Raw genomic sequence first — 21000 nt, 5'->3', positions numbered from 1 at the left:
GTGGAAACACTAAAATATATAGCAATATAACCAAAATAAATCGATTAGTAGGTCCGCTCTACCAGCTTTCAACTCTCCATTTCACAAGTAACAAGATTTGACTAGGACAAATTAGTTTTCAACAAAGACTAGCTATGTGTTACAGCTCTGAGGGGAAAGGCCTCCCGAATAGAAGTATCACAGCTCTGAGCGGGGAAGGTATCCAAGCAGCTTTAGGAGCCAAGAAATACCCCAAAGTCACACCCCACAGCAAACCACAACACATTTCTTGAGAAGAAAAAGCCCAGTAGGGTGGCTGTCTCTGCTCAGGTGAGAAGCAGCAGAAGACTGAGCAGAAGACAGGATTTATAGTTTTTTGTGGGACAGAGCTTTTCAAGGTAGAGATTTCCGCAATGGGGGTTGGTGGTTTTTCAAGTCCTGAGCTCCAGCTTTTTACTCTGTTGGGTGGAATTCAGCTGCTTGTGCCTGCAGGGGCTGGGTCCAGAGCCTGGTAGTTGGAGGTCCTCGGGGACAGGGCCTGACCACTTCACACCGTGAGGTGACAGGCACATTTTTCTTCTGAACAATTCCCAAATATTCTACTCAATGTAGCATTATTATCTCCTGACCCAGACACAGATGCTACTTTTCAAACTATCTGTTCAGCTTCCCTTCATTTTCTTTCTTCTTCCTATTCATGACTTCTGGTGAGTTACCCACTCTTGTAGTCTCAGAGAAGAGTATTAAACATTTTTTAAATGTTTTAAACATTTTTTTCCCAAACAAAAGGCAAAAACAATACCCAGGGAACTAATCTCAAGTAGCGCCCCAGCACCTAAGCAGTCTGCACTTGGTCCTAACTGCTCGTATCCACGAACAGACATCTACCACCTACCCCAGTCCCGCCACCCAGGACAGCTCCAGATGCACTCTTACATTAACTTTTCAAGTAGTGTGTGAGGGCACCCCCTCACGGCTCTGAGGAGATCAAAGAACGACTTGCAGATGTTTTCTCCTTCCACGATACGAGTTTAGGGACAGTCGGTTTAGGGACAGTCATCGGGCCTGGCAATAGCAAGTGTCTTGACCTGCTGTGCCACCTCTGCTGTCTCTGAATGCACACTCCAGCACTCCATCAAATTCGTTCTCACAAAGGCTCACTGTATTGTACGCAGGGAGAGCCTCTGTACTTGATGTGATAGAAAGGAGGCTAGTGATAGAATTAACCGTGAGTGTTTGAAAGTTTCCTGGTCATCATGTACAAAACATGCATTTTATGTGTTATCAGTAAATTTTTCTTACACGATTTAGCAATTTAAAATATCCTAGAACAAGTAATACATGTAATGTCCAAACTGACAGGCCCAGGAGTCCACTTGTCTTTAATTCTCAGGTTGCTTGAGTTCTCTACAGCAGCACTGCCTTGAAGGTAACTAAGTGGTTTATGTGTTCCAAGATGTCATAATAGATCTTCAATTAAAACCCTTTCTGCTCAGTTGAACCACCTTCTAGAAAGATACCAGTAAATATTTATTCAAAGTTGTTTTTATCATTTCATGAATTAGCAAGACAAGAAAGTAATTTTGGAAACAGAAATAGAAACCCTACATAAATTATTAGTAAGCTCTCAAACTATTTCAGGGTTCAAAGTTTAAATAAGTAGTCACAGAAAAGTCACATTTTTATGGAAATGTTTTATTTACTTAAAAAGAAACGTCATGAGTATACCTGCCTCACGTTTTCAAAGCAATGCAATGCAGTGGCCAGCATCTGAGTAAGGAACACCCTGCTCTATGGACCTGCTTCTAGAAACACGGAAGCACAGGGCTCATGGGAAGTAGAAATGTACAATGTAATTACCAAACATAATATGTAAGAGAAAGTACAGATAACCCAATGGTCATGAAAAAATAGATTAATCAAAAGATTTTGTTTAAAAATATTAAATTCAAGTTATATGGAAATTGTATGCACAAAGCATAGTGTATAATCAGAAGGACTCTTCAATGGCCACTTCTAGAATAAACTAACGAGTTAAAAAAGTTAAACTTGTCTAACTTCTCTTTTTCAAAGTACTTCAAAACATCACCAAAGTAAACGACCATATTTTAACCATTCCAAAAACCGTTTTACAGCTCCTACCACATGCATTCCCCTTGTGGTGCACAATAAAAGACACAGCTGCTAACAGAACAAAGCAAAGAGCCAATCTAGACAAGAAAATGGCCCAATCAAGTGAGATCACCATCTGAGCTTTCACTATACGCTTTCCCTTCCCCCATCACTTCTTCTCATGTCGTCTTTGGAAAATAAGCAACTATGGGCAGCTGGTGGTCACACTCCCTCTTGAGACCTCTCCTCCTGGCCGCCATACAGCGTGGCCAGCATAGGTGCCCCTCTCCATCTGACAGAAACCTAGGTCTAGACCTCACTCCTACCCTTGGACTGTAGGAGTAACATGAAGACTTTAATACTACTGCAAAAAGGTGAGATTTCTTACTCCCTGGTTGCCTTGTATCAGTTAACCATTTTAAAAAGCTTAGAATTAAAAACTAGAAATCAAACTGCACGTAGACAACCTCAGGAAAACACAAAGTAAATAATGACCCTGACCATAAAGTCTCCCTACTCCCACGTTGGCATCCACTTTCCTGCAATAACCCTAAACACCCACGTTTAGATCTTCCCTTTCAGGAACACTGTCGGAATCAGCATGCTGGAAGCTGTGAGGCAAACAGGCTGTTCAAGCCCACTTATCCATCAGGCTGGTCTTTCCTGTTCTCAGTCTGCACGCCCAAAGTGTTGGAAGCTTCTGGAGAGGGCTGCTGGGGGAAGCTGGCCTGGCTCCCTGCTGAGGGGGTTGGCAGGGAAGGCCCCACACACAGTGGAGTCCTCCTCAGCTTGATCACTCGATGGGGTGGAGACTTCTTATCAGAGAGGAGCACCTTGGCAGGAGGTGGCTGTGTGGCTTGGTTTTCAGCGCTCTGGGCATTAGGAGAAGCAGGAGCATGTCCAGATGCCCCTGTGGCCACAGAGCACTGGGCTGCCTTTCCACAACTGCCTCTTTGAGAGCGGTTTGCGGTAGCCTGCGAGGAGATCTGGGCAGCATTGGCAGGTGACACCCTCACTGAAGCAGAGTTCTTGACTTTAATTTGGGTACTTGTAGAAGGGCCCAAAAATCTGACTGGCTTAGGACCAGTTTTACAGTTCACACCTTCATCCTCTTCCCCAAAGGCTATCAGCCGCCTGGAAAGACAGAAGCATTCTTTTCAGCATTTGTCCTTTTGAGAGCTAACAAACATAGTCTCCACAGTTCACATTCAGGCTTAACAAAAAGGGATTGGCAATGTGTATGGATAGCATTACAGAGAGCAACTCGCTTGCCTCATCCCCACCCACAGTCAACTGCACAGATGCACATTTACTGAAAACTGTTCCTGCTGCTTTATAGACTGTGCCTTAAAACCACATCTAATCAACAAGTAGGAGTCTGCAGTGCTGAGTAAGAATCAGACTACACATCACTCTGCTCCTACGAGCTCTGTGTGACGCACAGGGCCATCAAGGCTAGTCAGTGCTCTTTCCAAGAACCGCAGAAAGGGAGCTCACAGCCAAATAAATGTTACTCTCCAACTTGAGCTGACAAAGAGAAAGGCTGCAAGCCTCAGGAACGTCGTTGTGCCTATTTAATGCTGCAGCTGTATTTGCCAGTCACTGTCGTCCTGACAGCCAGTACAGTCTGCATGCCGTGAGACACATTTAACTATGACACGGCTATTAACAGTCAAGCCCATGCTAAAGATAGGTATTTTTAAAATTGCAAAGTATTGTACAATTAGTCTCCTGAATTGAGTTGACCATTCATTATAAACAGTATAAAGAGAAAAAAAACTGTCAAAAATGACCTTAAAATAATGAAAGTTCTGCCTGCTCCTCCCTGTTTTCCACCCAGTTCCTGTCCTAGGACACTCCTTAACAAAAAGGGAGCAGCGAGCCTCCCTCGTGGTGGACTTCCTCTCCACAGTATTGGCTGCTAGAAGCAGTGCAGCATGGTGAACGCTTGTTCTTGGAAACAATCAGTCTAGCCTCATAAAATCTTTCACACATAGCAAATAATGCTAATATACTCAGCTTTAAAACCTCACTGACCATAATTACACATCACTTTCGTTATCTTGTCCATGCATCAAAATGCTGATTCCCAAAATTCCAGAGAAAAGATCACTGACAAAGAGGAGGTCGCCATCAGCCATTCCTGCTGTCTCCTGTCCGTGTCTTCACTGGCTCTACACCAAGGTTTTCTCTACCTTGGTACAATCACCATTTCAGTAAAACAATTCTTTAGTGGAAGCTGCCAGCAGGGTAAGTGGCTTCTACCTACAAGATGTCAGTAGCAACTCCCTCCCTGTAGAGCATAACTCACAAGTTGCAAACACTGCTAAATATCTCAGCAGAGGGGGTATAGAAAAATCCTTCCCAGGTGAGACAGTTGTTCTAGACTCAAGGTTTGCTGCGAGTCCAAATGACAAAATAAATACTGCAATAATAAATTAGTAACACAATTAATGCCTTTTAAGAAATAAAATATTTTGCAAAGAGATCTTGACTAAAACTGAATCGACGTTCTTTCTTTGAACGATGCAGAGGCCAAGGTAGGAGAGCAGTCTGCAGCTGCAGTTATAACCAAATCCAGCAGGTGACTGAGAAACAAACCTGTCGCTGTGGATGACACTGAGACATTAAAAACATACAGCCTTATGGCACGTAGAGCACTTCCACAGACACAGCCAAAGGGTGAATATAATGCTAATAATTTCATGGAACTCAAGAAAACACTACCAAATAAAGATGCTACTTTATTGACAAGGATGTGACAAGGAAAAAGAAAAAAGAACTTCAGACTAAGGCACAGGAAAGGTCGAGTAGTTAGCCTAAGTACGTTTTTCAAGCACTGCCAACAAAGCCTGGAGTCTCACTTCTGTGGGAGGATCATGCCTACCACAGCACCCCACCATTCTTACAGCCTCATTCCCCCATGAAAACATGCTTCACATCCAACTAAGTATAATACCCTACTTTTTCATGGTTTTGGTATCTTTTTAATGAGATCAATATTTTTATGTTAATGTAGAATATTCATGTAGGTTATTAAAGAAGCTTAGTAAAGCCAAGAGTATTCATTTCCCCTTTATGATGGTGTCACACAGTATCAACTACAGATTCTAAAACAAAATGTAATCATAGCTAACTAACCTCTTTCGAATTGGGGCCATATGACGCAGGCTTCCATGTAAAGGCCGTTCTTCCAAAGTCCAACACTCTATCAGCTCATGAGGCACACGCCAGTAGCTTACACCTTGAAGATAAAAAGAGAATTAGGAGAGCCATAGGTAAGAAGCACTCGGTCATCTAAGACAGGCCAGCTGTCTGTAGCTTGTTCCTTTCAGCTGATGGACACAGGTGTGCCCAACACAAAGAGGAAGTGCTTCTAGTGGCTCCAGAACAGCAGAGTGACTGCTCATGAGCTGGGTTCAAGAAGAGCTGGCTTCGAACCAGGGCATGCTCAAGTGACAGAATGTATGCTCGTTAAAGGCACAGGCTCTGACCCTGCACCTGAACCTGTCACTCACTGATGTGACCTTGGGAAAGTTACCCTCTGATCCTCAAGTTTCATTTCCTCAGGGAAATGCTAATCACAATAGCATGTATCCTTCAAGAGTGCTTGCTGTGATCATTAAACACATAACAAACATGAACTGCTTACCTTCGGTCAGGTTAGGTACTCTGAAGCCTTCAGTGCTTTACAGACAGATGCAGTATTAGTACAATGTAAAGGATGTTTACAGTGGTGCTTACGCCAGTGCTCTGTCTGCTGCAGGGGGCTACTGTGACCATCACACTGGGTGCACCTGTGAACCACCCTGCAAACCACTGTCACCAGAAATGATTCAGTAGGTAACAGCACTTGCTGATCTTAAGGGAACTATAGCAAGTTTCCAGCCCCATGGCAGGCAGCTCAGAAATGCCTGGAACTCTAGCTCCAGGGGAATCTGACAAGGCATTCTGGCCTCTGCAAATACACGTATACATATAGGCACACACACACACACACAAATGAAAGTGTTTTTTAAAAAAAAAATCTTTAAAACAAGAATAATCTAATAATAAACCAGGATTTTAGCTAAATTCATTCTCTATTTTAAATATGATACACTTTGATTCAAAAGTTTAAGAATGTATGCTTATGAGCCTCACAGGCATTACACTAGTGAAAGAAGGTGAACATAGATCACATATTTTACAATCCCATTTGTATGAAATACCCAGGACAGGCAGACAATGGGACACAAGGCAGACCATGCAGGAGGACATGGAGGCGAGACTGTGGGTTCCCTCTGAGATGATGACAATGTTTTGGAACTAGACAGCTGGTGGCTGCTAAACAGGCCATATGCAAGTGGCAATGCCATGGACACACACAGTATAAACCAGTTCCTTCTACTCATCTGACTCCTCCAATCAAAAACACATATGGTTATACACAGACATACAAAAATACTAAAGGAATAATCTTCAACAAAAACTGTTGGGTTCTTTACAGTAACAGCTTTCAAATCTCCACAATGGCATTAGTGTCTTTTTTAACCATTAAAATTCCAGAAAACATGACTACCTTTGTGAACTGGCATTAAAAATGTATATATAACATATATCATACGCAAGAGCTCAATGACACTCATTAAGGCCAGCACAATGGAATCATTTGACTACTATTCCCAAGCATATATATATGTATGTATGTATATGTATATATGTGTATATATATATGTGTGTGTGTGTATGTATATATACATATATATGTATGTGTGTACACACACACACACATATATATATATTCTACTACAAAAGTATTCCTAAACCTGGTCCATTAGGTTCGCCTGATTTTTGAGGTTAAATTTATGATAAAATTTACATAAAACTTATTTTTTAAGAGATACAGTTCAATGAGTTTTGTCAAATGAAGAGTCACTCATCGATCGTGCCTAAAACTTTCCTCATACCACTTCCCAGACACTGGTTTCCCTTCTAGCCCTAATTTTGTCTTCTCCAGAATGTCATATATATATACATGAATCACAGAATATTCATACTTGTATGTTTTCTTTAATGTGATTTACCCACATCGATACATTGATAAACGTGTGTGTGTGTGTGTGTTTGTGTGTGTGTGTGTGTGTGTGTGTGTGTGTGCGCATGCATGCTTTACTGCCTAGTGGATATGCCACTGCAACTTGTTTAAGCAACGTGTTTGACCTCTGGGCTCTCAGCAGCTCACCGCTCCACAGTCCAGTCAGCTGGCACTCCCCCTGCCCTAGCCTCCCAGTGCTGGGATGATAGGCTGCAGCACAGCAGAGCATACTCAACTCTAACCTCTTCTTTCCAACTTAAATAATTCACATTTATTGTACATAACGTGGAACATCTAGAAAAGTAGACAGATAATAACCAAGGGCTAGGGACATAGCTCAGTTGGTAGAGTGCTTGCTTTGCAAACATGAGGCCCTTGGTTTTGATTCTCAGAACCAACACCCGAAACAGAAAGAAAATCAAAATCAGTCCTAATTCAAAACCCAGGAATGATAATTCAGGATGCACTTTCATTCCACTATGTTTTGTTTGTTTTCAAAGAGTGTCTAGCTATCTAAACCAGGTTGCTCTAAAACTCACTACATAGCCCAGGCTACCCTTCACTCAGTGAAGGCTCCTCCTGCTTGAGCCTCCTAAGTGCTGAGAGTGCACGAATAAGTCATCATGCCCAACCAATTCTAGTCGTTCCTCATTTGGACTCTTTTTTATAAATGTTTATTTTATTCTGTGTGTATGTTTGTGAGCACAGACATGACACAGTCTATACTGGAGGTCAGTTCTCTCCTTCCACCATGTGGATTCAGGGATTAGCCTTGGGTCATCTGGCTTGGGAAAGTACCTTTACCTGCTATGCCATCTCACCAGTCTCCTCTTAAACCTTCTCGGTGTAGAAGCACACTTATTAAACATTGCCAATTATACAGTAGGTCTAAATAAACGCTTGTTTATTAGGTATACACAGCTAAGAACCATACTTGAAGTCATTGAATTATAAATAAATGACAATACATAGCAGGTCACGCGTGGGTGTGGAGGCTTGAAAGCTTCAACAGCACCGTATGATAACAGACAACTGACACACTGAAAAGTAAACCTCTAGGAAGACAGGAGGGCAGAAGAGAGGCAAGGACACACAAGAGATGCGGAGAAAGAGACACTGCCTTTACACTTTGTGTTACTATGGAAACGTGGGATGGGGATTTACTGCAAGTGAGGCAAGCCTATAATCCCAGTACTTTCGAGGCAGAGGGAGGAGGATTGCCCAAAGTTCCAGACCAGCCACACGAGGCTATACAATAAGATCCAGGCCAGCCTGAGCTACAGTGGAAAACCTTGTCTCGAAAACTAAGAGAGAAAGAGGAAAAAGTCCACCCTGTGCCCATGAAACGTTTGCACCGTACCTTTTCCTTCCCAAGCATCAAAGGCGTCCATCATTTTCTTCAACTCGGCTACTGAGTAGTAGCTCCAAATGTACTGGACATTGTTCCCCGCCTCCCTAGGAATATTGCAAAAACGTAATGAAAATCCACTACTTACACATGAATATGTCTGTGCACATCCAGCTAACACACACTCAATAAATACTCAATAATCAAGGGGAGAGTATCTAAGCACAGTCATTCCTCTGCGACCCTAATCATAGGTGTGCACTCATAAATCACATCAGACTCTAATATGAATTTCATCTTTTTATGTAGTAAATGTCAATTCTACTATATGGAAATACATTGAAATATTTTTAGAACACTTGAGAAAGCATTTATGTATAACTGGGCTAATGACACAGGCCTACAGTTCCAGCACTTGGGAGGCAGAGACTGGCAGATCTGAGTTCCAGGCCATCCAAGGCTATATAGTGAGAATTTGTCTCAAAAAACAAACAAAAACTAACAAAATAAAACCAGTGAATTCTAGTTAGAGAAGAGCCAACTTGGATGACATTTTTCTAGCATCACGCCAGGTGCTTGGATGTCTTATTTAGGTCACTGCCTATAAAGATTTCAGAAACAACCATCCCGGTCGCGTGAAAAGCAAGCTTCTATGGCTGTGACCAGTCCAATCTCCCACAGAATACACAGAAGAGAGGAACTGCTAAGTGACTGACCAGTACAAGTTTACATGGCTATAAGAAGGCAAGCTTTAAGAATTTAACACGCCCACATCGTAGAAGCCAAAATCTGAAAGGGGCCAGGAACAAGGACAGACTGGACTCCCAGACCACTCAAAGGGCCTGCTGACTCTAGGCTAGCGCCCTTGCCCCACACTGTGGTCCAGGGGAGATATCAGGCAGGTGGCTCTTCTTTCTCTTAGCTCTATAGAGGCTACTCTGGGACTTGAGAACCACTGTTCTTGATCCTGCAAAAGGCCCAGGACTGATATCTCTGTACAAAGGCCTGAAGCAGCCATCCCACAGCTCTGAGGGCTCTGTCCACTGAGCCATGACCACAGCCTCTTGTAGTTCAGCACAGTATTTCATTCAATAACAATGTTTAAAATTGTTAAAAGATACAATCCTCTCTTTTGTACTTTTTCACATTTAATTTTGAACATACCTTTTGAAAATGCTTTTACTATGAATTCTTCCTCCCAGCTGCTTATCAATGGCATCTGTCCCATCAGTTTTTGTAGAATAGACGCCAATAATTCTACTTTCACAGCTTGCACCAGATGTGTTAAGATAGTGGAGGACCCAAACTGTTGGTTTATTGCAAACTAAGCCATAGGAATCACAGAAGTCTGTTAAAGCCTAAAGCAAACACATACATAAACTTAGATTTAATTATGAAATAAAAGATAAATGAGTTACTTTCATGTAAAGCTAAAATGTGAGCTGGTCACAAAGAGAAATAAAAATGTCATGAATTTTAACTTAGTCTATAAACATGTAATAAATTAATTGGAGGGAGGCTTTTTTCCTTTACAAAAAAAAAAAAAATAAGCAACAACAAGAAACCTCCACTCTTTATTTAGGAAGACTTTTCCAAACAAACTGCTCTTTTAACTCTTCTTCTGGCATATCATCACCACTTTTAATTTTACAATCTTCATACAATAGCTAAAAGTTAAGAGTTTCTCTTTCCTCAGAATATTTTCTCAAACTTCTCACTTAACCTCCATTTTTTTTCTTTTTATTAGGTGGCCCCACAGCTGGTCCTTATTTTTAACTCCAAACTCTAACAATGAGTTAATCAAATGAACCTGTTCTTCTGCACTGCAAGGCTGCTCTAGTGAGGCCCAGCACAGTGTCTGAGCTCATGCAGCATTTACACACTTACGTCATGCCCTCACTTGCACACTCAATACCCACTGCCTGCTGAGCACTCTTGGGCCCTGCGGACAGGACAGTGAATATGACAGGCGGTCCAAATGCTCTGCGTTCCTACCTAATGCCCAGCTGTGCCAGCACAAGGGGCACAGAACAAGGGGCTCCTCCCAGGACTGTGGCACAGACCTTCCCTGGGAGAAATGGCACTGCTGCTCTAAGTGCCTTTGGGACAAGCGTCTTTGTCTGCTTTGTCCACTGACAGCTCTAGCGTCTGGGAGAGCAGGTGATGTGAAGAAGACACCTGCTGCTATCTACTCAGTAATGAAACCACGGTCCTCACCTGTCTGGTGCTAAACAACTCCTCTACTGATCTTTAGCCTTATGTGTACAGCTCTAAGAATTCCAAATCACACTATAAACTGACCTAGGGCAAGAACTAGACTTAGACTCTATTTCTTGCTGCCCCACCCACCCAGTCCCTTCACAAGGCCATACATGCCAAGCATGTGGCACTTATGAAATAGCAGATGCTGGCTGCTGGAATAAATGCAGGCATACTTTGTCCTTTTTAAAATATAACCAGGGCTGGAGAGATGGCTTAGTGGTTAAGAGCACTGACTGCTCTTCCAGAGGTTCTGAGTTCATATCCCAGCAACCACATGGTGGCTCACAGCCATCTGTAGTGAGATCTGATGCCCTCTTCTGGTGTGTCTGAAGACAGCTACAGTGTACTTATATATAAGAAATAAATCTTAAAAAAAAAAAAAATAAATAAAATAAAATAAAATATAACCAGGACACAAAGGCTAAGGGCTAGGATCAGAAGATGAGGCTACCCTCTCTAATCTCCCAGCGAGACTGTCTAGCCCTACTCTGCTGTTGGGTAAGTTGCATTACCAAGACTATCACTTGGCCATTTTCACTTGTGTGAAACAGCAGCAGAATCCATACTTGTGTACATCCCTAAAATGGATTTCCTGCGCACTCCTAATAGCCAACCATCCATCAGTTTGCTTCCTGAACTGACAACATCCAATTTGAAAGTTCCAATCAGTCCATATCAATCTTCAGGATCAACAGCTGCCTACAGAAATAATTTCCCTATGTGCTAAATAGCAACAAATACAATAACCATTAATAAGACATAACTAACCAAACTTTTCAGTCATGTAAAGATCTTTAAAGTGTGACATAAATAGAAACACTGCTGATCTTGAAGGGAACTCAGCAGATCTTAACATGCTAAACTGCCATGCTCACTAAATCAGGTGAGAGCTTATTACTTAGCATAAAACATAAAAACAAGTTATCTTAGTAAATGGACCATTATACCCTCAATAATGACAGTATTTCTCTAACTTAAAAAGATCTCCAGAAACCAAGTATATGGTGGTGCACACCTTTAATCCCAGCACTCAGGAGGCAGAGGCAGGTGGATCTCTGTGAGTTCAAGGCCAATCTGGTCTACATAGCCAGTTCCAGGCCACCCAGGGCTATATAGTAAGGCCTTTTCTCAAAACAGAAACAACTTCAGAAGAATAGTTCTATTAAAGAGAATCAAAAAGTGTTACATTTTCAGTGAGATACATAAACTTTATAAAGCTTTTTGCCTAGAATTAATTTTGGCCTTTAAGAATGACTAGGAGTAATTAAGAAACCTGTTCAAAACTGATTACAGACTGCCTTGCACTTTGTATATGTGACATCACAAACTATGCAAAATAACATATTGCTTTGTGCATATAAATATGTATTTTAAAACTTGAGAAAATGCCAAGACCTTTTTAAGTTCTATATTTGACCTTAAAGAATATGTCTCCATCTCATTGGCCAAGTGGTCAGACAGGCTGTACGGGTAAGGGATGCCAAAGTAGTCAGCCTCTTCCTGCAGGGCGGTTCGGGTCTGCTCGTCCGAGGGGGTCTGAACCTCCCCATGGAGGTAGTCCAAAATGTATTTGAATAGATGTCCATCACGGTCAATGATACATGCCCCTAGAAAACAGTTCCAAAACAGTTGTACAGATTCATGTGATGATCAGTAAGAAGTCAAAGTCGGCCCAATACCCTTCACAGTCATGTTTCTCTTCTCATAATTAGCATTAGTGTGGAAGTGGGTCCAAGTCATCAAAGGAAGTTAAATGTCTCCTGTTTCACTGCCACAGAAAACACGATTTATGGCCCTCCCTCAACTTGGAAGTAGAGAATGTTCTAAAAACTCAATTATTTGGAGGAAATACTTATATTTCTAAACCACTGTAAATAATTCTGAACACAAACGTACATGACCCGTCACCATGTCTGATTGTACACGATATGCACAGGTACCAGGCTCTGGGGGCAAGTGAGGCAGAGAGCAAACCCACTTTGCTCCTTCAGCCACAGATCCTACCACAGACCCACACCTTCCTGGATAAACAGGTCCCATTACCTAACTTACACAAAGCAACTGTGAGTTAGTGAGGGGACCTGCATTCTCAGTTCTGCATGGTAAAGTGTTTTCCAAGACACACGGCTCTTCAGATGACGACCTTATCCAGCCAACTGCAAAAGCTTCTGGTAGGATCGATGTACCCCTCATCTCAGCACAGCTGGACCAGGACACGCATGTGTGGCTCCACAGGAAAGAGTGTGCTTGTCCCTATGTCAACTGAATGTCAGCAACAACACATGCCTGGGATTTCTAGTGCTAGGTGTGTACTATATTTCAAAGCATCAGGTTAGTCCCTTTGGAGTTTGAAAATCTACATTTTAAAGAAGGAAAGCTGTGAGGAGCAGTAACACACAGTCACAGGTCCCAGCACTTAGGAGGTGAAGGCAGGAGGACTGCTATGAGTATAGAAGCCAGCCTGAGCAGCTCTGTGAGGTCCTATCTCCAAACTAAATAGTTTAAAGTCATTTTTAAAAACAAAAACTGCTTTACTAGCATTGCAGATGATTAAAGACTTTTCTTAAGAAAACTTAGCAGAATTAAAATTACCTTGGCATAATGGTAATTAAGGAGTTCAATCCCCCCAACCCCCTATATTACTTTTCTTGACACTGATCCTATCTATCTATCTATCTATCTATCTATCTATCTATCTATCTATCTCTTATCTATCTCTCCTCTCTCCCCCTCCCTCCCCCCACCACTCCTCTCCCCAACCCCCATTTCAGTATTTAGAAAAGCAGTGTTGAGCAGAGACCAGAGACTAGAACGTGGTCCTGCTTCCGTCCTCCCCTCCAATAGTAGTTTCTGCCAGGTAGAGGGCAAGCTCTCGGTCCAGCCTTCCAGTTACTCTCTGCTTTCAATCACCAGTTGCAGGCAAGGCAGTTTTCTAAGACCCTACTCATGCCCAGGACATCTCCAGCCCTCCCCTGTGGCATAGTCCATTGTCCTGGGGCTCACATATGGGGAAAAAATAGAGAGCTGTCTGACAGCCTCTTGTGCTGATGAAGATTCTCAGCAGGTTCTGCGACTCCCACAGTATTCGAAGGAAAGAGACCACCCAGAGTCTTATCCTTTATAATGTAGTTCTCTGAAAGACCCGAAACATGAACTTGCCATTTCCCACTACACACATCAGCTCACACAAAACCGCATGGCTAAACCAAGCACTGAGTACAGCACTGGCTCCACAATGGCTGCTTTGCCAGCTATGAAGATAGCTGCTTCTGCAGGGAAACACCTGTTCTTCCTTGAAGAGCACAGAGAAAAGCTAATACACGTCAGCCTCTACGCCATCATCCATGATGTCAAAATACAGCTAATGCCATGGCTAGTCTTTATCCCATTTTACTTCTTTGTCAACTTTTAGGAGCAGCACCACAAATCTTAAAACTGGTATTTAATTTCTCTATGCACTTAATCACCACACAGTTGTAATGAGCTAAGTAATTAGTAGGCTAATATAATACATTCCAACACAATTAAGAAAATCAAAAGGAGGGGTTGGGGATTTAGCTCAGTGGTAGAGCGCTTGCCTAGCGAGCGCAAGGCCCTGGGTTCGGTCCCCAGCTCCGAAAAAAAGAAAAAAGAAAAAAAAAATCAAAAGGAACTTAAAAATGACTCCCACTTTAATGAGCATTCACACTCAGGCTCCAAACTTTAGACATTTACCAGATTCATCTGTTTTGAGAGGGAAACGACCGCTAAACATAGATGCCAGCATAGAGTCCTTAAAGCGGCACAAAGACTCTCGCCGGGCTGTGTAAATGCAGCCGCCCACGTTCAGTCGAAGGATATCTCGCATCTCCTCTGCTTCGTGGCCAGCCATCGCTCCCTTGGACACTTAACGTTTTGCCTTAGGTGTTCAGAAACTTGGAAACAACACAGTCCCAGACCTCTGTAAAAAGCAAGGGACAAATACCTCGCTGAAAACAAATGGGCAAGCTCAGTAGATTCATACAATTATACAGACTATTTCATGTAACGTGAGAGACATGAGATATGCTGACTCGGGAAAATCTGCGCCTCCTGAGATTAGATCACAGCTGATAAAAGGACTGCTTAAAGAGTTACACAAGACAACGCCTGGGAACACACAGTAAGGCAAAGGCAAGGCTTATGATGTTTGGCACACATGTTTTTAACAAGTCTGAAGGAACCAACTAGACTACAGAAATCCGGGAGCCAAGTGGCTTTACCACTTACAATCTCTGGGTCCTTGGTTAAATCGTTTTTATTCATTCTCTTGTTTCCATATCTATCTATAAAACGGAGGCAGCAGTGGTCCAAAGAGCTCCAGAGAAGTAATTAAGATAACGCATACAAAGTATGTGGCACAGACTAAGTATACAGTGAATGACAAGATCATACAAAATTTCCCTTGAGGTGTACACTGAGGAACTCGAAGTAAACTTTGGAGATTACAGAAACAAAGAGCAGAGACTAAGGATAACTGTAGTCATTAAGTTGTCATTAACTAAGAACTAAGTAACACATCAGTAACTGAGAGCACAATGTCATTTGTGCCAAGGGACAGAGAGATGGCTAAGAGATTAAGAGCACATGGCTATTTTTGCAAAAGACCCAGGTTCAATCCCCAGTACCGTATGACTTACAATATAGCCTGTGACTCCAGTGATCCGATACCCTCTTCTAGCCTCTGGGGGCACTGCACATACAAAGCACACAGAAAAACAGGCCGGCAAAATACCCATATACACAAAAGTAAATAAAATGTCCAAAACTGAATTCTATTTGTACAGATTGATTGCTCTAGATCTACAGGTGACGCCTGTCAGTCATCCACCTCTTTCCCTCTGAAACAGCCAAAGCTTTGGGGAAGGTTTAAAAGTTTTCCAGAATTCTCTATGGAAGCTGAAAAGTTAAGTTCATTGAAAATCTGCAGTATCAGGAAAGTCTTAAAATGGCTGCCAAACTCAACTATATCCATAGCAACTTAGGGTTACTAACTGGTCAACTAAAATCCTTCCCCCACAGACACCATCTGTATCATATTCCAATAAAATGGGAGACCATTAGAATCTGAGAAAGGACACTAGACAAAATTCATTAGGAACCCAGCAAGGTCCAGGCCTACAAAAACACTGCCGTGACCTCTTGGTGCCTTAGAGTCACTCTAATCAATCATGAGGCAGGGGACCTAATGGGTTCACACTGTTCAGTTACCTGCTCCCTGGAATTTTATTTTCCATGTTCCTAGATAAGCTTCATCTCCTGCAAGATCTTTCTGTGCAGAATTAGAATCCTTGCACAGCAAACTCTTACACAGATTTTAGGCCATGTGTTTAAATCCCTATTTTTTTTTTTTTTTTTATTTTTATTTCGCCCATACGCCCAATAAAAGCAAAGGGAGTGTCATTCTTGGTAATTCCCATTTACTGAATGCTCACTGTGTACCAGGCACTGTGAAGGAACACTAGACAGACATTACCTCATTCACAGAAAAACTTTTATCACAAGAATTACTGTCCCTAGTGATACAGAACACTGGGGCATAAAAAATTCATTGATGTGTTCGGTGTCCATACAGACTTGCCTGTTAATAAGCAGTGGGGCCAGTCACAACCCAGGGCAGCCAGGTGAACCTGAGGGGCCAGCTTCAGGCTCTCACAGATGCTCCCACAGAAAATCCCTTTAACACAAGTTCCACCTCTAGGGCTCCTCATTTAGGCCCTTCACTATCAGCTGCCATCTGGGGACCGCAGCCCAAGGCCAGGCCCTGTGATGGCACTCCTCGGAAGCACCCACTGAGGCCTCCGATGCGTGAAGGCTGGGTTCACGCACGACCATCTGCACCAAACCGTCGAGGATGTCTGCTCAAAAGGCAGACTCCCAGCCACAGCAGAGTCTGATTCACAAAGTCTGAGAGGTGGGGATGGGCGCCGACTCCACTTTGAGAAGCACAGCTCATGGGGCTCACGCCCCTTCGCCACGGTCGGACAAAACCGGGAAGGCTGGGGATCACCAGGCCCCGCCGTGGTCTTCCTGGGCCAGCGGTCCCCAATTCGGTGCCCACTGAAGCCTGGTGCCCAAGGCGCCTGTGTCATCGGAGAGGCCGGCCGGGGCCTCCCTCAGGATGCCTCCCAAGGCTTCGGGGCCTGCCACCCACCCAGAGCCCGGCTCCTCTACACCGGCGGGCGGAGCGGCGACCGCCTACTGACCTGCGGCCGCCAGGCCCTGGGCGCCGCCGCCCGACGCCGCGGGGCCCGGACACGGAAGTAAGTCGTCGCCTACTCGGATGCTCCGCGACTGGTAGAGCGGATCAGCCCGCGGCGCCCCCGTGCGGTCCCGACGTGCAGTGCGCCAAAAGGAAGGGAGGCCTCGCCCCGGATACGCCCCGCCCACGGAGGCGGTGACCACGCCCCAAGAACATTCCCGAACTGTTCCGCAACTCTCCGCCCGCCTTGGACCAACTCTCCTGGAAAAGGATGTTTTCCAGCCCCAGGGTTTCGAATATCCATTTGCATAGTTTGTGGCTTACAAAGTTTTATCACGCAGCACACTTTAACTTAGTCTGTAACTGTAAAAGCTGGTGGTTGGTTTCTAAAAATCTTTTTTATTAGATCTTTGGAAATTTCACACATCAGAATTAAGTAGTTTTATTCTTGTTACAGGAAGGAAAACCGAGGAGGGAGGACAAACCTCCATTCAACATTCTTGTACCTGGCACTGTATTGTCTCTTGTAGAACTATTTAATTTCTTGTTAATTCCCCCCTCACCCCCAATTTTTATCTTCCAACTGCATGCTACCTTGTGTAAGGAACAAGGGCTAGGTATTTCACGATGAATGAAACAGTCCTGTTTTCCAGGCACTCCACTCTATACTAGATTCCAAAGTCCTCTTTACAGCTCTTAGGAAAGAAGCCAGCCAGAAGTAAGGCTGCCTGCCCTTTGGCTATGAAGTCTTGGGAGACAGGGAAGGTTTGTTCAAGCTGCTGTGATTGTCTCACAGGGTAGAGACCAGGCCCTGAGAGTGGAGCATCAGTCATGACAGTGACCAATAGTTTGATTTTAGTTTTTTTGTTTTTTCTTTTTTTCGGAGCTGGGGACGGAACCCAGGGCCTTGCGCTTGCTAGGCAAGCGCTCTACCACTGAGCTAAATGCCCAACCCCAATTTTAGTATTTTTAATCACTGACAGAAACAACTTAGAGGAGTGAGGGTTTATTTTGACTCAGAGTTTCAAAGGTGTCAGTTCATCAGGGCAGGAACCATTGAGTCCAACCCATGGGATGACACCAACCAATTTGAAGTGAGCCTTTCCCTAACAGTAGTCCTCTCTCCAAATGCCCACATAGATACATGCAGGTTTGCCTCAACATTCTTGTCTAAATTTTTTGTTCTGCATAATATTGAAATAATTAACTGTTGTAATAATCTAGAGGAGAAGAGTAATAGCTTCTATCCCACCTATGATGGCTATGGAATAAAGTACAGATCCTTGCCTTTAATACACTTAGAACAGTATTATGCCCAGTTTGTGAGACACCCCCCCCCAAGAGACTACCAGGGACTACGACTCCGATGCAAGCGCAGGAGAGGTATTTTATTCGAGTTGGACTAGGGACACAACCCTCCCTGTGCAATGGGTTAGGAATGAGATGCTCGGGTCTAGGGGTTGAGGTCTTCTATAGGGAAAATGCACAAGCTGGGGCTTTCGAGCCTTAGCATTACATGATTGGGTAAGGGGTAAAGGAATGTTACCCTTCAAACTGATAACGTTTGTTCAGACAGCAAGGAGAGACCACACATCTGGAAAGGGGCACCTTTGACCTGGGAAGGAATAACTCGTCCAGTTATCAGTGAGCAGTTCGTTCTTTCCTGTTGTTGCAAGCTGGCCACAGCTGTTAGGTCTCTTTTTGACTGCTGGGGTTGCTTGGTGGGGCCCTTATCACATTAATTTTCTGCTTTCTCCAAGGACAGGAGATAGCTGCACAGCGTGGCGGGGGAGGGGGGAAGGCTGCTAAACCCTAAGCCTGGGTCTGCACAGAGGGGGCTGCTGGCCGAGCGAGTGGAGGGTTAAGGGTTCGTAACGGGGCTGTGGGTGAGGGTGCGGGTGCTGCTGACTTTTCTCTCTACAACAGAAATGGCATGGAATCAGGTGCAAACATCAGACCTATGAGATTAGGTAAGCAAGAGACTTAAGGAGGAAGCACCTGTGAGGGAATGGTGGTGAGGCAATCCAGGAGGAACTGAGAGATTAAACTGCATGCAAGTTTAATACGAAGGAGGCCAGGAAAGGAAGGCTGGGAAAGGCCATGTTTGCAGTGCGGTTCTTAGAAAGTGTCAAACTGAACACGATGACTCACAGGTGGAAACACAGATTTGGGGGACAGAGGAAAGATGATAATCATAAATTTGATAAGTCAGCCTGAGCCACACTAAGTTACAGGCTAAGAGGAGCTATGCTGTGAGAGCAACCAAAGTTTCAACAGACCAGTGGAAGTCTCCAAAGGACTGTGTCTTAGTGTCCCTGCTCTATTCGGTTGCTGGGGGTTGGGGACAGTCTGGAGGACGTGCTGTAGCATTGAACACAGGGAAGGATTTCAGAGCACAGTAGCTGGGCTAGAGCACTCGCCAGTGTTCCAGGCACCTGAGAATTGGTATGCTGCATGCCCATGACAGCCACGTGGAGGACAGAAAGGAAAGGAGGAAATAGGAGATTACCTTTGGAGTGTTAGCTTAAACTAAACAATGGTAAATTTCCTAGAATGTTGCATTATGGGAGAGGAATATACATACTTGAGGAAAGAGATAAGAAGCTGTACTGTGGTAGTGGTGGCAGTGACACACGTCTTTAATCCCAGCATTCTTGATGCAGATGCAGGTAGTTCTCTGAGTTCAAGGCCAAGCTGGCCAACAGAGTAAGTTCCAGGACACCCAGGGCTAAGGGCTATACAGAGAATCCTGTGGGTGAGATGCAAGTGTCAGGCACAAAAGTGGAGAAATAAATAGAAATGAATCTATCTAGAGGTTAGGAGTGAGGTTCTGGGATGAAGGCATCCACCTGGAAGGCATACGCATTAAAGCCACGAAACTGGACGAAGTCATCTGCAGAAGAAACAGAATAAAGCATGGCGTCATCACTTAGAGAAACAAGAAACAGAGGAGGAAGGAAACCAAAAGTATACAGAGTCACAAGACCAACAAAATCAGTCACAGTTATCAAATGACACTGGGCAATAAAGGTTCATTAAATTTGGTAATGTTGGGGTTTGGTGTAACTTTGACAAATCTGCATTTTTAAATCTGCATTAGTCAGCATTCCATTGCTGTAACAAAATGACTGGACTAAGCCACTTAACAAAGATGATTTATTTTGGCTCGCAATTTCCAAGTTTCTGTGTATGGTCACTGAGACCCATTTCTTTGAACCTAGGAAAAAAGGACATCATGGTGGAGAGTGAATGTGGAATAAATCTGCTCCCTAGACAGCGACCAGGAAGTAGAGACAGAGAGAAACAGAGAGGGTGGAGGGGAGAAGGGGGTGAGACGGAGGGAGAGGGAGAGAAAGGATTGAGGGAAGCCATGACATCTCAATATCACCTTCAAGAGATTTTCCCCAGTGACCTAGGTTCTTCCCATTTGGCCCTACTTCCTAATAGTGCTAAGAGTTGGAAACCAAACATATAGCTTTTGGGGGACATTTACGATCTGACCCATAACAAACACTATTGTGGGGATACAAACCCAGATAAAAAAGGTTAGATACTGAAGAGGACATGGAAAATTAGACATGACTCTCTAGAGATGATTAAGAAGGGAGATGGGCTATGGGAGCCTTGTACAGTAGTATTTTCCTCCAGCTTAACAAGATTCATGGCAACTAGAACAGAATGATAGAGCAGTGGCCAAAGCTATAGTAATGACAATGGAGTTATTGACAGTCCCTAGTGAGAGATTCCTCTTTTACTCCCTGCCCCAGCACACTCGATCTTAGGAGATGCTAGTGTCTGTATGAAGTAAAAGGTTGGTTCGAAGTGGGGACTCTGTGGTGCAGCTCACCTATTGTCAGCTCTGCACTTCACGCTGTCAGTGTGCCTACCGATCTCCATGTAGGCATACTAAATGGGTCTCAACAGAAGAATGTATCATTTTCTACAGCTGCGCTCCTTTATAATGACAAGTAAAAGGAAGAGATGTGAGGACATGGGTGAGCC

At 43.7% G+C, this 21000-nt stretch overlaps 1 protein-coding gene across 2 annotated transcripts; it reads right to left on the bottom strand.

The window, feature by feature from the left end:
- Positions 1-1653: 1653 nt before the first annotated feature.
- Positions 1654-14725, bottom strand: Kctd18 (potassium channel tetramerization domain containing 18). Of its 2 annotated transcripts, XM_032901191.1 has the most exons (6): positions 14493-14725; positions 12174-12385; positions 9681-9874; positions 8529-8623; positions 5233-5335; positions 1654-3225 (listed from the first exon to the last, which is right to left on the bottom strand). In XM_032901191.1, the coding sequence occupies exons 1-6, from the start codon at positions 14647-14649 to the stop codon at positions 2733-2735; spliced, it is 1254 nt and encodes a 417-aa protein (XP_032757082.1). In that variant the 5' UTR covers positions 14650-14725; the 3' UTR covers positions 1654-2732. The 2 variants fall into 2 exon arrangements, with proteins under 2 accessions (XP_032757082.1, XP_032757083.1); XM_032901192.1 differs by lacking the exons at positions 12174-12385; positions 14493-14725 and adding an exon at positions 11794-11821.
- Between the last annotated feature and the right edge of the window lie 6275 nt (positions 14726-21000).

This window comes from Rattus rattus, chromosome 4 (genome assembly GCF_011064425.1).
Source record: "Rattus rattus isolate New Zealand chromosome 4, Rrattus_CSIRO_v1, whole genome shotgun sequence".
In the NCBI taxonomy this organism is placed as follows: domain Eukaryota; kingdom Metazoa; phylum Chordata; class Mammalia; order Rodentia; family Muridae; genus Rattus; species Rattus rattus.
This window is presented reverse-complemented; position numbering and strand designations above follow the sequence as displayed.

Coding starts and splice junctions, on each gene's coding strand:
- Kctd18 (XM_032901191.1), bottom strand. CDS start 14,649: ATGGCTGGCCACGAAGCAGAGGAGATGCGAGATATCCTTCGACTGAAC. Junction 5,336..8,528: donor TGATGCTTGGGAAGGAAAAG/GTACGGTGCAAA, acceptor TTTATCTTCAAG/GTGTAAGCTACTGGCGTGTG. Junction 3,226..5,232: donor ATGGCCCCAATTCGAAAGAG/GTTAGTTAGCTA, acceptor CTGTCTTTCCAG/GCGGCTGATAGCCTTTGGGG.